The sequence below is a fragment of the Lithobates pipiens genome, unplaced genomic scaffold (assembly GCF_037356315.1).
Source record: "Lithobates pipiens isolate NorthernLeopardFrog02 unplaced genomic scaffold, aLitPip1_a1.2 Scaffold_18, whole genome shotgun sequence".
Classification (NCBI taxonomy): Eukaryota; Metazoa; Chordata; class Amphibia; order Anura; family Ranidae; genus Lithobates; species Lithobates pipiens.
Window position 1 is genome coordinate 549,175,840 of NW_027507758.1, and position 17,486 is coordinate 549,193,325.

General features: G+C 44.3%; 1 protein-coding gene across 5 annotated transcripts in view; it reads right to left on the minus strand.

Moving 5' to 3' along the window:
• Positions 1-11,325: 11,325 nt before the first annotated feature.
• WDCP (WD repeat and coiled coil containing) overlaps positions 11,326-17,486 on the minus strand; it is a 53,149-nt gene continuing 46,988 nt past the window's right edge. For all 5 annotated transcript variants that reach the window (XM_077488865.1, XM_077488866.1, XM_077488868.1 and 2 more), the window contains one exon: positions 11,326-16,525. In XM_077488865.1, coding sequence (XP_077344991.1) covers positions 16,365-16,525 — 161 coding nt within the window. In that variant the 3' untranslated portion in view covers positions 11,326-16,364. The remainder of the gene's footprint in view (positions 16,526-17,486) is intronic.

The following is a 17,486-nucleotide window of genomic DNA, read 5'->3' on the forward strand; positions in this document are numbered from 1 at the left end:
ATAAAAAATAAAATAATAAAGCTCAAAACACCTGTACAAACGCTCAAGAAAGAAGCCTGTAAAACGACCAGATGCTCATGCTCAGCTCAAGTGTAAATGCATGCATTATGGCAGGATTACCAGGTATTATTTTAAAATATTGAAAATAACTTAAAATTGCATTACTACATTAACCACTTCAGCTCCGGACCAATAAACACCTTAAGGACCAGAGGTCTTTTTGCAATTTCGCACTGCGCTGCTTTAACTGGTAATTGCGCGGTCATGCAATATTGCACCCAAACGAAATTTGCGTCCTTTTCTTCCCACAAATAGAGCTTTCTTTTGATGGTATTTGATTGCCTCTGCGATTTTTTTTTTTTGCGATATAAATGGAAAAAGAGCGAAAATTTTGAAAAAAAAAGATATTTTCTTCTTTTTGTTATAAGAAAAATCGAATAAACTAAATTTTAGTCATACATTGAGGGCAAAATTTATTCAGCCACATGTCTTTAGTAAAAAAAATGTCAATAAGCGTATATTTTTTGGTTTGCGCAAAAGTTATAGCGTCTACAAACTAGAGTACATTTTCTGGAATTTACACAGCTTTTAATTTATGACTGCCGATCTCATTTCTTGAGGTGCTAAAATGGCAGGGCAGTACAAATCCCCCCCAAATGACCCCATTTTGGAAAGTAGACACCCCAAGGAAATTGCTGATGGGTATGTTGAGCCCATTGAATATTTATTTTTTTTGTCCTCAGGGATTGAATAATGACAAAAAAAAAAAAAAAAAATTTTTTTACAAAAAGTTGTCACTAAAATGATATATTGCTCACACATGCCATGGTTATATGTGGAATTGCACCCCAAAATATATTCCGCTACTTCTCCCGAGTATGGGGATACCACATGTGTGGGACTTTTTGGGAGTCTAGTCGCGCACGGCACCCCGAAAACCAATCACCACCTTCAGGATTTCTAAGGGTGCAAATTTTTGATTTAACTCCTCACTACCTATCACAGTTTCGAAGGCCATAAAATGCCAAAATAGCACAAAACCCCCCAAAATGACCCCATTTTGGAAAGTAGACACCCCAAGCTATTTACTGAGAGGCATGTTGAGTCCATGGAATATTTTATATTTTGCCACAAGTTGCGGGAATATTACAAACTTTTTTTTTTTTGCACCAAGTTGTCACTAAATGATATATTGCTCACACATGCTATGGGCATATGTGAAATGACACCCCAAAATACATTCTGCTGCTTCTCCTGAGTACGGGGATACCACATGTGTGGGACTTTTTGGGAGTCTAGTCGCGCACGGCACCCCGAAAACCAATCACCACCTTCAGGATTTCTAAGGGTGCAAATTTTTGATTTAACTCCTCACTACCTATCACAGTTTCGAAGGCCATAAAATGCCAAAAAATAGCACAAAACCCCCCCAAATGACCCCATTTTGGAAAGTAGACACCCCAAGCTATTTACTGAGAGGCATGTTGAGTCCACTTTTTTTTTTTGCACAAAGTTGTCACTAAATGATATATTGCTCACACATGCTATGGGCAGAAGTCAAATTACACCCCAAAATAAATTCTGCTGCTTCTCCCGAGTACGGGGATACCACATGTGGGGGACTTTTTGGGAGCCTGGCCACGTACGGGACCCCGAAAACCAAGCACTGCCTTCCGGATTTGAATATAAAATGCTACCAAAAAACCTGTTAGCGATGGCAGGGATCAGGCCTGACTCTGCGATCGCTGCAGTTATGTGTTTAGTGTTTTGTAAGTGACAGTGATCGATCGATACTGCACTTGGGTGGGCTGGGCAGAGGGGCAAAACGCAGGTGCTAGCAGGTATCTGGGCTGATCCCGCTAACAATGCGTTTTTTTGGAACCCTAAACTGCTGGGGACGCTAGTATAGATCTGATCAGATCAGATATTGATCTGTTCAGATTCTATAGCACTACGGGAGGTGTATGCTTTGCGTGTGGGTGTTAGCGGTACTGGCACTAACCTAGCGCTGCCTGGGGCGACGCAGACCCTGACCCTAAAACCTAATTGATATCACCCGCCGGGTGATCAGGGGGGTTAAACCTTTATTGGGTAATAAATGGTGGGTGCCCTGATGCTATAAAAAACAAACTAACCAGAGTCACCCGTAACACTTATACGGTGATCAGTGGTGAAAGGGTTAACTAGGGGCAATCAGGGGGTTCAAATTTTTATTAGGTAGTATATGGGGGTCCCTGGCGCTATATAAAAACCTGACGGGGAACCTAAATAACTAACTGGCTAACCAGCGTCACCAGTGACACTTATACTGTGATCGCTGGTGAAAGGGGGTGAAAGGGTTAACTAGCAGCAATCAGGGGGTTAAAACCATTATTGGGTAGTATATCGGGGTACCTAGCGCTATAAAAACCTGGCGGTGAACCTAAAAAAAATAACTAGCTACCTAGCGACACTAGCGACACTGATGCAGCGATCAGAAAAATGATCGCTTAGTGACACTGGCAAAAGGGGGTGAAAGGGTTAACTAGCGGCAATCAGGGGGTTAAAACCATTATTGGGTAGTATATCGGGGTACCTAGCGCTATAAAAACCTGGCGGTGAACCTAAAAAAATAACTAGCTACCTAGCGACACTAATGCAGCGATCAGAAAAACGATCGCTTAGTGACACTGGCAAAACGGGGTGAAAGGGTTAACTAGCGGCAATCAGGGGGTTAAAACCATTATTGGGTAGTATATCGGGGTACCTAGCGATATAAAAACCTGGCGGTGAACCTAAAAAAATAACTAGCTACCTAGCGACACATGCAGCGATCAGAAAAATGATCGCTTAGTGACACTGGCAAAAGGGGGTGAAAGGGTTAACTCTAGGGGCAATCAGGGGGTTAAATCTTTATTGGGGGGTGATAGTGGGCTACCCTGGACCTAACACTAACTGTCCTGACAGTTTTTACTGTCACAACTGACACTGAATGCATTGATCAGTAAAGAAATGATCAATGCAATCAGTGACACTGTGACTGGGGGGGGGAGGGGGGGGATCGGGGGGCGATCGGGGGGGGGGGATCGGGGGGGGTTTGTGTGCCTGTGTGTACCTACATGTCAGTGTAGTGTTGGTGCACACTTACTATTAGTCTTCTCCTCGTAGTCCGGTCAAAAAGACCGCCCCGAGGACAATGACATCACTTCCTCCTTCCTGTGTAAACAATACACAGTGGGAGGAAGCTTCTCATTGGCCAGGAGCGATCCAGAGGGGGTGGCCGAAAACCAACGGCCATCCCCTCATCACGGAGCGCTCCTGGAGTGAACCGGACCGCCGTATCCAGCGGGAGGGGGTCCGATCGGACCCCCCACCCGCTGGAAGGCAGGCACGTACATCTACGTGATTGTGCCTGCCTGTGCCATTGTGTTGACGTACAATGGCAATACGGCGGTCCTGAAGTGGTTAAAACCTATTATGAGGCCTAAAAGATTGCATTTACATCTACATGAAAAATACCAGATGTAGTCTTGACAAAGGACTTCTACAGCACTATGGGTTGCCTAAAAAGGCAGCAAGTCAGAAGTGGTTTTCTTTCAGACGGTTTGACTCTAATTGATAATGTGGATAGAAGGAATGGGGGATAAACCACTATTCCGTTTCATTTACATGTGTGCGTAAATTTCACCTTTTACTAGGGAGCTTATAAATAGAGTAGTTACATCAAGCACAATAGAGAAGTTGTGAGTCAGTTGGAGCATGCTGCTTTCAAACCAGTCACACCTTTTTTTTTATTTTTTGGAAAATATTTTTTATTGATTTTGAAAAAAACACATATGATATACAAACAGTAAGGAGCGCACACCACAGTACGGTGAGCCATCCCAAAAATAAAGAAAAGTTATACACACCAAAAAAGTGTATTACATTAAGACACCAGTATGAATATTGCCTGCGAAGCTTGTCAACTCAACCTACACCAATCCCTCAATCCCTCATTTCATACTTAACCAAAATATAAGGATGTGAAAAAAATAAAATAAAAAACACTCGCTCTAACTAGGGGATATGAGATAAGAAACCCACCCTACATTTAGCACAGAAGGACTGTGTACCCCCCCCCTCCTTCAAAGATAATGAGATGCATATCATAGCCGCTAATAGGACAGAGAGGATAACTTCAAACAAAGGTGATATATAATCAGTTACAGTGAAAGGTGAAATGGGCCAGTGCTTCCTAAGAACCCACCACCGCCGTCTCTAGAGCAACTTCAGGGTCATCATACGGACCAGTAAGCCACCTATTAACCATCACCAACTGTCCTGCCAGAAAATATTTGTAAAAATTAGGCACGGTCATTTCCCCCTCCTTCTATGGCTGTTCTAACACCCCAAGTTTCAATCTAGCTACTCTACCTTGCCATAAGAATTCAGATACCAAACCATGAATTTAAAAGACAGATTTGGGGATCCATACAGGAGAGTTTCTCAATGTACTGTAAACAGTAATAATGGCAACAGTTTCATTTTGAGTAAGTTCACTCTTCCCATCAAGGAGAGAGGCAAGTTCCCGCCAGGCACCAATTTTTTGCTTAAAAATTGATATAACAGGTGTCACGTTCTCATGTTACGTAGTAATGGTGAGTTCCAAATACTTGACCCTAGACACCCTCTGAAGAGGCGGGGGCAAAGTCAGCTTGGCATACATGCTTGCCCAGACTTGGGACTGGGGTGCAGGCAGCTTGTATGGAGAGCCCTGGAACAATCAATAAATTGCATTGGCAGGGGCAGGACTCGCATATAAGCTGGGGGTCACATGCTTCCAGAGAGATGGGAGGAGTCGGAAGCAGGGAAGGAGGAAAGATGTAGCGAACATGGAGCAGGCTTGAAGGCCTGGGGGTTCAGAGACCCCAGTGCTGGATAGCAGGTGTGGGCTTGAAGGCCTGAGGGTTCAGAGACCTCAGTGCTGGATGGTCCTAGCAGCCACAATGTAGTCCGGAGAGGTGGACTGGGCATCCCAGCATGGGATGTACCCAACCATGCGGAGGAAGAAGTAACTGAAAAGAGGACAGAGTAAACAGGGATCGACCTTCTGTGGCAATCATGGACCGTCGATGGGAGAGAGCAAAGGGAGTGCAACCCAGCAGTGCTTGTCCGTCAAGGACACATTCCTGAACGGACGCTGGGAGGATTGCAGGAGTCAAGATAGGCAGGTGAGGCCTGTGGCTTTTAACATCCACAAACTGCAATGTCTTTCAGAGGGGCATTGGTCAGTTCACTACAGGAAAGGACATGGGGACAGAAATAGGAACCAGAGTGTTAGAGGCAACTCATATTCTCTAACCGCTATGTAACATCCTTCAAGCAAGTAATAACATTTTTCTAAAGTTATCATGGACTGTCTGCTGTTTATGGAATTCGTGCAGGGGTGGAACAGCGGAGCAAGTTAACAGAAAGGTATGAACACACCCAGAAGCTTCCAAGGGAGTAGTGCGCTACAATATAATAACTTGACCCAGTGTAAAAAGAAACCTTAGCAAAGCCCATGTGTTGTAAAACTGCCTACATGTATCGCCAATCAACTGAATCTAATTAGTACCTTTTCCAAATCTAGGAAAACCAACACTCATTTGTCTGGGCCTTCTGGATGCAATTCAACATGGGTAAATACTCTCCAGAGATTTACATCAGTGGCCTTATGGGTCATGAAGCCGGTCTGGTCAGGGGAAACTAAATAATGGAGTACTTTAGTGAGTCTGGAAGCTAGCATTTTAGTAAGAATTTTTAAGTCCATATGCATTAGATTACAATGGGTCTATAAGAAGCACATAGAAGAGTATCTTTGTCCAGTTTAGCGAAAAGCACTACATTGGCCTCATGGAAGGACGGGGGAAAGGAATTTGTACTAAGACATTCATTATATAAAGGTTCGCAAATGCGGCAACAATTGCTCCGCATAGTACTGGCACCATTCTACAGGAAGCCTGTCAGGGCCAGGGGACTTTCTTTTGGGAAAGGAGCCAATAGTGGAAGCAACCTCCTCCCCAGTGAAAGGTGTATCTAGCAATAACCTAGCTTCATCAGGTAGGACAGCCAGATTCAACCCCTCCATAAAATCAAACAATACCGTGTTATCATATGGAGGTATGGGTGAATAGAGTGACTTATAAAAGTCAAAAGGTCTGAAGCACTACCTCTGCCAAAGGATCTCAAAACACCATCCGCACCATATACACAGGGCACTGCAGTTGGCATATAGGTATTAGCAGTCAAAATTGCTAACATTTTTCCATTCTTATCTCCATCATCAAATAGGGTTTCAGCCTGCTTACGAGCCCTACATTGAGTTTGGTTGCAATAATGGAGGTTTAAATCCCTTCTCGCCTGCTAGAGTGACCGCAAAGTCTCAGGAGTAGGAGCAGTCGCATGTTCTGTGGCACAAGTGAGTTCCACATCTTGCAACTGAGTGTCACTGTTTTGCGACAGTCTGGCTGGCTTTATGGCTGAAATATATTCACCATTAATGACCACCTTAAAAGGATCCCACACCATCGGAGGAGTCTATATTAGCTGGCCAAAGGGTGGTGAATTGTGTCGTTCTCGTTCCACCGTGGGCTCCACCACCCAGCCTGGTTGCAACTGCCAGGAACGGGTACCCACAGAGGAAGGTAGACTCAAAGTGACCTGCAACGGGGTATGGTCTGAGATTCCCCCAGCTAGATATTATCATCAGATACCCAGGACAGAAGGTCAGGGTTAGCAAAGACCATATCTAGTCTGGAAGAGGAATGGAATACATGAGACAAGTATGAATACTGCCGAATAGCCAGATGTTTCCATCTCCATAATTTACTAAGCTCAGCTGCCTCTGCCCAGACTGCAAGATCAGGATTATGTGCCCTGGATGGGTTAGATGTGTCCAGTTAATAGTCATGTATGCTATTAAAATCCCCCATAATAAGAACTTTGAGAGGCAAAAGGGAAGCAAGCTTGTCGTCAATTATGGAGTACAGCACCGCAGCCTGAAAAGGCGGCACATATACATTGACCAATGCAAATTTCAAGGAATCTATTTCAAGAACCACAGCTACGGATCTCCCAGCAGGATCAGAGAATACTTGGCTTACAGAACAATGTAGGTTTTTGTGCAGAAGAATAGAGACCCCCCTAGCATAAGTAGAAAAGGTGGAGTGGAAAGCACGTTGAATTTAGTTTCTTCTCAAAGATAAAATCCTATTTCCCATAAGGTGGGTCTCCTGCAGCAGCACCATGTGTGGATTTTGGGTCTTTAAATATTGTAGAACTGTGGATCTTTTAAACTTTGAGTTTAATCCCCTGACATTCCAGGAGATAATGTGCAAGTTATTGGTCATATTGTAATGAAGGGGTAGTTCAACATGACAAAGCAGTGAGATAGATCAAGGAAGTCATGAGGTTCAGTGACAGCAGCACAGGCAAAGAAGACTGAGACCTGAGCCCCACCAAGTGGCATAAGAAAAAAATTGCACTTTGAAACCAAAAACTAAAAGGAACAGACCCTTGAGGAAAAAACATCCTTGCTTCCTGACCAACAAACAGTAACCAGTTAACAGTGTCAGAGAAGCTTTATCGCCCAAAACTTGGAATAAAACAGAGCTATTGCTCAAAATAGGTACGTGGCACCAACTAAAAAAGGGAAAATAAATAAACAACAATGCAGGTGTCCCCAGAGTAAGGAGGTGGTCAATAGTGATTATTCATCGGGGGTAGAGCTCATTAAACCTAAGGAAACTGCACTGGCATCCATTTTGTGGGAATTCACCATGCCCAGAATAAAGGAAGGGACTCCAGCCAGTGCATGCCCGTGACAGGTGTTTCAAAGTATTGAGTGGACCCATTATATTGGACTCTCATCTTGCTGGGATACAACATACTGTATTGAAGGTCCTTTTCCCGCAGCTTCTCTCTCACCTCCACAAAAGATCTCCTGTGCTTCTGTAGTGCCGGTGACAAATCCGAGAAAAAGTGCAGCACCACGTTGTCATGGTTTGTTGTCTCCGTGCCTCAGCCAGGATGAAATCTCTGTCCTGAAAATTAAGGAATCGAACAATGAACGAGCGAGCAGGAGCGCCAGGGATTCTAGCACCAGTCGGGACTCTATGCGCCCTTTCCACTTGATAGGCAGGCAAGACCCTGTGCAGGTTCAGTACTTGCTTGAGGAGAGATTCTGTAAAGGTGGCAGGATTATCTCCCTCTGTGCCCTCAGGCAACTCCACTATCTGCACATTATTTTGCCTATTTTCTGCATCGTCAGACTGCGCCATCAGGATCTTTACTTGACACTGCAAATCTGTGAGGGTTCTATTATGGCTAGCAGCAGTATCCACCACATCAGATATGCGGGTCCCAGCACTGCCCAGGTGACCACAAACTTTGTCCCGGTCCTGCCTCATGAGACCACATTCCAGGGCTAAAGTGTCAATTCTGGTCATGAGCGAGGCTTTACTTGCCGGATCCTCTGACACATCTGCAGCGGGAGATGGCCCTGGGCTAGCATCAGGCTTTGGCTCTATGATCCCCCCGCTCCTGTCTGCACAGCTACAGTAGATTGGCACAGTGCACAAGGTGGCAAGATGGCCACCCGGCCTGCGACTGGCAGGGAGGACCAGTGCATTTGCAATGCCCCAGCATTCTGTTTCTTCCCGGCTGACTTCTTCCCTTGCATGGGCAACACAGGAGATCCCCAGGTAGAATGCAGTGGTTTGCTGAACAGGATGGTGGCAGGTAGCTTCCTAAATACAGGATAATGCTGCAGGATGTCAGGAGCCTCTGTGAAACGCATCTTCCCAGCTTCACATCCTGGCCAAGCCACCAACCAGTCACATTTTAAAGTGGTTATAAACCTTAGACATGAAATATGAATAAACCATATGCCTATATAATGTGTACTTGTCTCAATTCACAGCACTAAGTGTCATTTCTGTCTGCCGCTTTCTTCCTCTACTATAGGCATGAGGACCTCCAGCTGATTGACAGCCTCATCTCTGTTCCTGTGCGAAGAGGGGTGTGTCCTTTCCCTCCACTCAGCTCTCTTCACCAAGCTCTGGAGTGTGTAACCTCAACTCTCAAACCAGCTTTAAAATTCTGCACTGAGTGGATGTAGGGCAAAGATAGATGTAGACAGACAGGTAAAAACTTATGTAGGAGGATGCATTTTATCTCTGCGTATCTCCTGAGGCCAGTCACTTCACTGGAAATATGTAAGGGTTAACAACCACTTTAAAGTGGTTGCAAACCCTTACATATGCCCGATGAAGTGACTGGCCTCAGGGAGATACACAGAGATGGAGCAAATCATCCATTCAAAGTGCTGCATTTTAAAGCTGGTCTAAAAGTTCAGGAAAAAAGGGGGCAGAGAGCTGAAATTACACTCTGCAGAACTCAATGAGGAGAGCTCTAAGAGCTGATTGGAGGGATGGGACACACCCCCTTCACACAGCACACAGGAACAGAGTTGAGGCTGTCAGTCAGCCGGAGATCCCTCCCGTCACCATTTTTCTACTGGTGTCAGGAAAGAAGTGATTCATGCTGATAGCAGAGGAATGTGACACTTATGCCGCGTACACTCGATCGGAATTCTCATCGGAAAAAGCCCTGATGGTCTTCCCGATGGAACTCCGCTCAAGCTGTCTTGCCTACACACGGTCACACCAAATTCTGAGTTAGTTTATAACGTGGTGACGTACAACGGGACTATGAAAAGGAAGTTCAATAGCCGGTAACCAAAAGCGTCTGTCTTGTAGTTGAATTTGAGCATGTGCGATTTTTGGCATGTCGGAATTGCATACACATGATTGGAATTTCCAATAGAAAGTTTTTCCTTTGGGAGAATTGAGAACATGCTATCAATTTTTGACTGGCGGGAATTCGGTCAGCTAAATTCCGATGGACCATACATACGGTCGCATTTTCCGATGAAAAGCTTGCATCTGTCTTTTTCTGGCCGGAATTCCAATCACGACTCTCCGCCCCCCCCCCCCCCCCCGCTCTCCGGTGCTTCTACTGCCTCCATCGGTGAGTCGGTCACAGGATCCACCAGCCCCCGGATAATACCATTCGGAGGTCGGGCGCGATGTTATGACGTCACGCCCGGCCTCTGCATTCAAAATAACGGCGCAGAGGTGAGATATGGAGTCTTATTGACCTCATATCTTACTGTAAATAGGCCCGATCACGCCATATTTCTATTACAAGGGATGTTTACATTCCTTGTAATAGGAATAAAAGTAATAAAAAAAAAAAAAAAAAAATTTAAAAGTGTCAAACTAAAAAAATAAAAGTAAAATTAACAATAAAAAAAAAAAAAAAAAAAATGAAAGCGCCCCTGTCCCCGTGAGCTCGTACACAGAAGCGAACGCATACGTAAGTCCCGCCCACATATGAAAACAGTGTGCAAACCACACGTGAGGTATCGCTGCGAACGTTAGAGCGAGAGGAATAATTCTAGCACTAGACCTCCTCTGTAACGCAAAACATGTAACCAGTAAAAAATTTTAAAGCGTCGCCTATGGGGATTTTTAAATACCAAAGTTTGGCGCCATTCCACAAACGCTTGCAATTTTGAAGCGTGACATGTTGGGTATCTATTTACTCGGCGTATCTTCATCTATCACATTATGCAAAAAAATTGGGCTAACTTTACTGTTTTTTTTATTTTTTTTTAAGAATGAAACTTTTTTTTTTTCTGAAAAAAACACGTTCGAAAAATTGCTGCGCAAATACCGTGCGAGATAAAAAGTTGCAACAACCGCCATTGTATTCTCTAGGGTCTTTGCTAAAAAAACATATATAATGTTTGGGGGTTCTACGTAATTTTCTAGCAAAAAAATTATGAATTTTACATGTAGGAGAGAAATGTCAGAATTGGCCTGGATACGAAGTGGTTAAATGCCAACTATTGGCGATGTAATACTCACTTCTTCTTTGCCACTGTCACTTGCAGTAATTCATTTTCACCATTAGATGTCCTCAGCCTTCTGCAGGGATTGGAACCTAGCATTCCTAACCATGTAAGAGAGAGGACATCATAAGAGTGTAGGGAGTCATGGGCCCACCTCCTGCAGGGGGCATCAACACTGCTCCCTGCACTCACCACATTCAAATGATGCAGAGAGAGGCACAGATGTCAGCACTGCCATTTAATACACCAAGGGACACCCACTGTAAGAAGATCTGAAGACATCTAAATAAGACAACTATAGAGAAAAAATAAAAATAAAACATGCAGCTTGCCAGGAGGTTGGAAGCATGGGTTGGGTTTTAATAGTAACCCCTGAAAATAAATAAATCACACATTTACAGGTGGTGTTTAGGTTATATCTGGGTCATCTTTATTAAACAATCTTATAGTCAGTTGCTACAATCATTACATTCTGGTATAATAGAGGTCAAGTGTCCGGAGTGATAATTGACCCCAAAAACAAGAAATGTAAACAGTCAATAAGATTAGCATACGACTAATACATTCAGCTGCATTCCCACTGTCAATACATTTACACATAGCAACAATAGCAGCAGTAACAATCAAGTGTCACACACTGGTCCTCAGATATCAAAAGTTTCCGAGTAAAGTGTTGGTGTTGCTGGCAGCAATCAAACCACAAGCTGTCATTTATCCAGTGCAAAAAAAAAAAAAATATGTTAAAAAGGAAGGCTCTGATTGGCTACAAACATGAGGACAAACTATTAATTTATGAGGCCTAGTATACTTTTGCCAGTTTTTTCCTCCGACACAAAAAGAAACCAGCATTTCCCATTGCTCTTATTCTGCAAATGAATCACGGGCTCCAGCCTGTTAACTGAGCAGTAGAAACGGGTAACCACAGCCAGATGCCTGTAGCGATCACGTGAGCCCCTCTGGCATCATGGTGGAGCCATGTCTTGCAAGCCATAATGTCAGTACTGTAGTTACAACACAACAGGATCATTAAGAGTATTCCTGCTACTACGGTGTTGCTCCTTCATTTGCCTAACCAGCGAGGCGTCTCTCCTTCACTAGCCTAACCAGCAAGGTGTCGCTCCTTGACAGCCCTAACCAGCGATGCCTCGCTCCTTACCCGGCCTAAACAGTGACACCTTGCTCCTTCACCGGCCTAGCCAGCGAGGCTACGCTCCTTCACAGGCATAACCAGAGATGCCTCGCTCCTAACCCGGTCTAACCAGCGAGGTGTCGCTCCTTACCCAGCCTAACCAGTGAGGTGTCGCTCCTTCACCGGCCTAACCAGCGAGGCGTCACTCCTTCACTGACCTAACCAGCAAGGCCGTGCTCCTTACCCGGCCTAACCAGCGATGCCTCACTTCTTCACCGGCCTAACCAGCAATGCCTCACTTCTTCACCGGCCTAACCAGCAAAGTGTCGCTCCTTCACCGGACTAACCAGCGAGGTGTTGCTCTGTCACTGCTCCCTTCTTGAAGGATTCTACAGATGAAGTGGCAATATAGAAACAGGTAAATGGTCTCTGTAGGGCCTGTGTCAATGTTTTTTTGTTTTCATCAGACAGGTTTTGCTTTTCCATACAGGTCTATCTGCTTGATAGAAGTCAGAAGAAGGTGAAATAAACCAGTCCAATTCGGAATGATTTTAGAAGCATCACAAATGGATTTAAGCCCAAAGCCCATAGGCACAGGTCCTTAGCTATCCAATTGATGGCAAGCAGTCCCTAGTGGCAGGATCACTAATGGGGCACAGCCTTAGGAGCTCACAATCCCATGCAATGCAGGCAAGCTGCATGGCGATTTAAAAAACCTTTTTAGTGGTTTTTGAAAAAATGTTTTTGTTTATAGCACCAAAAACAAACAAAAAAAAAACAAACAAAAAAAACAAACAAAAAAAAACGCAGGGGTGATCAAATACCACCTAAAGAAAGCTCTATATGTGGGGGAAAAAAAAAAAGAACACAACTTATTTGGGTACAATGTCACATGACCACACAATTGTCAGCTAAAGTAATCCAGTGCTGTATCGTGAAAAATGGCCTGGTCATTAAGAGGGCGAATCCTTTTGGGGCTGAAGTGGTAAAAAACAAAAAAAAAAAAAAACAACAACAACTTCCCTTTAATATCACTTTAAAGCTACAGGAGATTACACAAATGTTATGGTGTATGGCCAGCTTTAGATACGCGTCTCACTTTAGATATGTGAAGAATCGCACTCAGGATAGGAAGGTTTTGTCCTCGGGCCGTGTGAAAACGCAAAACAGTTTGCGTTTTTACATTTTCCCGTGGCCACGGTCAGGGTAGCCTAGTTCAGTGGTTCTCAACCTCACTCCTCAAGTACCCCCCCAACAAGCCATGTTTTTAGGTTTTCCTTTACTTTGCACAGCTGCTTTAAAGTGAAGTTCCATCCAAAAGTGGAACTTCTGCTCATTGTACTCCTCCCCCCCTCCAATGCCACATTTGTTACCTTTCGGAGGGGAAGGGGGACAGCATTCCTGTCGTTCAGGTATGCTTTCCCCACTTCTGGGAGCCTCAGCCACGGATATTGAGGTCACGGCTGGGGCTCCCTCCTCCTCCCCTGTCGCCGGGCCAGTAGGAGGAGCGCATGCGCAGTAGGGTTCCCGGCGTGAAGTTGAAAGGCTACACTGCTGGGTTCCCTTACTCGCAATGGAGGCGGCATGCACCCGACTGCTGATGGAAACATCAGCTGCAGTGCCAACATCGCTGGACTCAGGTAAGTGTCCGATTATTAAATTATGATTATTATTAAGTGTCCGATCAACATTGGTCATCATTTCACACCCACACCTTTTAGATAAATCCTCTTTTCACACCCACATTTTTTGAATAGACCATCATTTCACACCCGTGCCCTTTGGATATAACAGGCAATGTACCAATACCACATACATCCACCAATGCCACCCTTGTATGGCTATCGAGCAATCAGGATAGCAATTTAAGAATCAGATATCTACCTGCCTGAAGCCCTTGTTCACACTGGTGCCATTTGACATGGCACTATCCTAATCGGTGTGACGCTGCACCCATTTCAAAAAGCAGTTACTGTACTACTTTTTTTTCAGTGCTACAGTATTGCGCATTACTGCAGCTCACAAATGTGAATCTAGCCTTAAAATAGGCCTCTTCTAAGAGCAACCCAAGTATCTGGCTCAGTGTGAAACGTGGAGCGTGTATGCAGCACTGGTAACAACTTCAGTTTGTAAAGGTCTTTAGCTGGGGGTGAGGTTAGTGTAATTTTGGGTCTAACACTTGCCTCCAATCCCTCATACCAGAAAACTTTACATGTCAACATCTGCGTCCACTATACTTCTGCTCTCAGTGCACCATTCATCAGCAAATTGATGATCAACTACTATGGAGCCAATGATTAATACTGGCTGCTTATGGTGCAAAGATTGCACATGAAGATCTATGGACTTAGGGAGCAAAGTGAAGTTCACAAAGTTACACTCATCTTTTTAGAACCCCAAGTTCGTCAAATTATAATCTGGCAGCCCGGAATTATATGCGGACAAGATTTCCCAAAGTCGAAATATCAGCAGCCCTGAGTGCAAATGACTACATATACAAACATACACTAAAAGGCCAAAAGTTTGTGGAGATCTGATCATTAAAACTATATGAGCTTGCTGGATAACATTCCAAAATCAAAAATCATGTGCATTAAAATGGAGTTGGCCTCTCCTTCGTGGCTACAGAAGCCACCATTCTTCTGAAAAGGCATTCCATAAGATCTTGGAGTGTGTCCGTGGGAATTTGAGTTCAAATCAGCCTTGTGAGGTCAGGAAATTGAATGCGACAACCGGACTAATGCCGCGTACACACGAGCGGACTTTTCAACATCCAAAGTCCGACGGAATGATTCCGTCAGACTATTCGATCGTGTGTGGGCTGCAACGGACTTTTGATTCGCAAAAGCCTGACGGACTTTAGAAAATGGAACATGCTTCAAATTTTTCCGACGGAACTCCGCCGGACCCGGTCCCTCCGAAAAATTTGCTCGTGTGTAGGCTATTCCGACGGACTAAAACCGACGCTAGGGCAGCTATTGGCTACTGGCTATGAACTTCCTTATTCGAGTCCAGTCGTACGTCATCACGTTCGAATCCGTCGGAGTTTGGCGTGATTGTGTGTGGCCAAGTCCGCTCAGTCGAAAAGTCTGTCAGAACTCTGTCGGAACTCCGGCAGAACTCCGGCAGAACTCCTTCGGAAGTCTGTCGGACATAAGTCCTCTCGTGTGTACGGGGCTCAATAGTCAGTGTTTCAATTCATCCCAAAAAAGTTTCCAATAGGGTTGAGGTCCGGGCTATGTGCTGGTAACTCAAATTCCTCCAAACCAAACCCATCAAATCATGTTATGTACCAGGCTCTGTGTACAGTCATGCAGGAACACCAAAGAGCTTTCGGCAAACTGTTGCCACAAGGCTGGAAGCGCACACTAGTCCAAAATGTCTTTATATGTCTTTCATTGGAAACACCCAAGCTCAATGATTTGGAGGAGTGTCCATATACTTTTAGCCACATTAAATATGGGTATACTGTATATATTCACATTTACGCTAAAGAAAAGAAAGCATGGATGTCACAACAGAAAGGGCAGGAAGGAGTTACAGAAGTTAATCATTTAGAAGAAGGAACTATGCCTGCAGATCAAAGAAAATCTGCAGAGAGAAATCATGAAAGCTACCAGCCATGTCAGTTAGTGTAACAGTGCAATGTTTATTCTGGGGGGGGTGGCATGGCTTAGTTTTGTTAATAGGACGACTGCAATAGAAGCCAGCTTTAAACTCCATCCTTCAAATATACACTAAAACCTTGGAAGATCCAAGTGCAGCATGCACTGCCCTGCTCCCTTAAAGCATCATGTTTACTACTATATGACAGGTGCACTTTAAGCCATCAGGATGACCACTTCCTTAGCCTGAATACAACAGGGACATTGAAGCAGACCCAGTTTTCACATGGCAGTTACCTAGCAGAAACGTAAAAAAATACAATCAGTGCAATAACATGCAATACATTCTTCATGCATGTTAACCAGAAGTTCAATATCTAAATACTGTACAATGAATCACCACTTCACAAACACTCAGAGTTTACTATGATAAGAGCAAATTCAAGCAGAACTGTTCTTTGCTCAGTGGAAATCTCCACATACTGAAATGTTCAAAACTGGAGTGGTTTTCAGGCTTAAAGCCCATTTGATTCAGAACGTGTATTGCACTAAACCCTGGAAGAAACATGCCAGCAGCACCGGAGGTAACAAATGAGTCCTTGTATAGAGTCGGCTCTGTAGCAGAGCAGTCTGTTTAATAGACATTGATATATTCCTGTAGAGCTGGGTGCCTACAGTCCTGAGCAGGCAGTCTGGAAGGAGACAGCACACGTTAAGTGATACTGCTTGGGGGCTCTGCATGTTTGCCACCATCTCCACTTAAAGAGAGTGGGTAGCTCCGGGCATCTCTGATGTACAGCTCCTGATTAGCTGAAAATGTTAGAGGGATGAAACCTTCGCTGTCAGCTGTTAGAGTGATCCAAAAAGAGGAACCTGAAAACACATAATAGGAGATTGTTAAAATAAAACGATTCATTACAGTTTGAGACATTCAAGGAGACTGTCACATTGCCCATGCAGGGCAAAGTAATAGTGTTATCTGATAGCCCCCGCCCACAGGTTATATTGAGCAATCTGTGCTCTCTTGCCACTTATTACTGGGATCCCTGAGAGACATATTAGGTCTTTTCTTATACAGTGCATTGAAAAAGTATTCTATTCCTACCTCTCAAAATTTTCCACATTTTGTCATATTACTATTAGTAAATAGAGTCCACCTGTGTATAATTTAGTCTCAGTATAAATACAGCTGTAATGTGAAGCCCTCAGGGGTTTGTTAGAGAACCTTAGATAACAAACCGCATCATGAAGGCCAAGGAACACACCGGACAGGTCAGGGATAAAGCTGTGGAGAAGTTTAAAGTGGGGTTAGGTTATAAATAACTATTCCAAGCCTTCAACATCCTAGGAGCACTGGTCAAGCCATCATCATCTGAAAATGGAAAAAGTATTACACAGCTGCAAACTTACCAAGACATGGCCATCCACCTAAACTGAGAGGCCGGGCAAGGAGATCATTAATCAGAGAAGCAGCCAAGAGGCCTGTGGTAACTCTGGAGGAGCTTCAGAGATCCACAGCTTAGGTGGGAGAATCTGTCCACAGGACAACTATTAATCGTGCACTCCACAAATCTGGCCTTTATGGAAGAGTGGCAAGAAGAAAGCCATTGTTGAAAAAAAGCCATAAGAAGTCCCATTTGCAGTTTGCGAGAAGCCATGTGGGGGACACAGCAAACATGTGGAAGAAGGTGCTCTGGTCAGATGAGACCAAAATTTAACTTTCTGCCTAAAAGAAAAAAGCCAAGTGTGGCTGAAAACGAACACTGCACATCACCCTGAACATCCCCACCGTAAAACATGGTGGTGGCAGCATAATGTTGTGGGAATGCTTTTC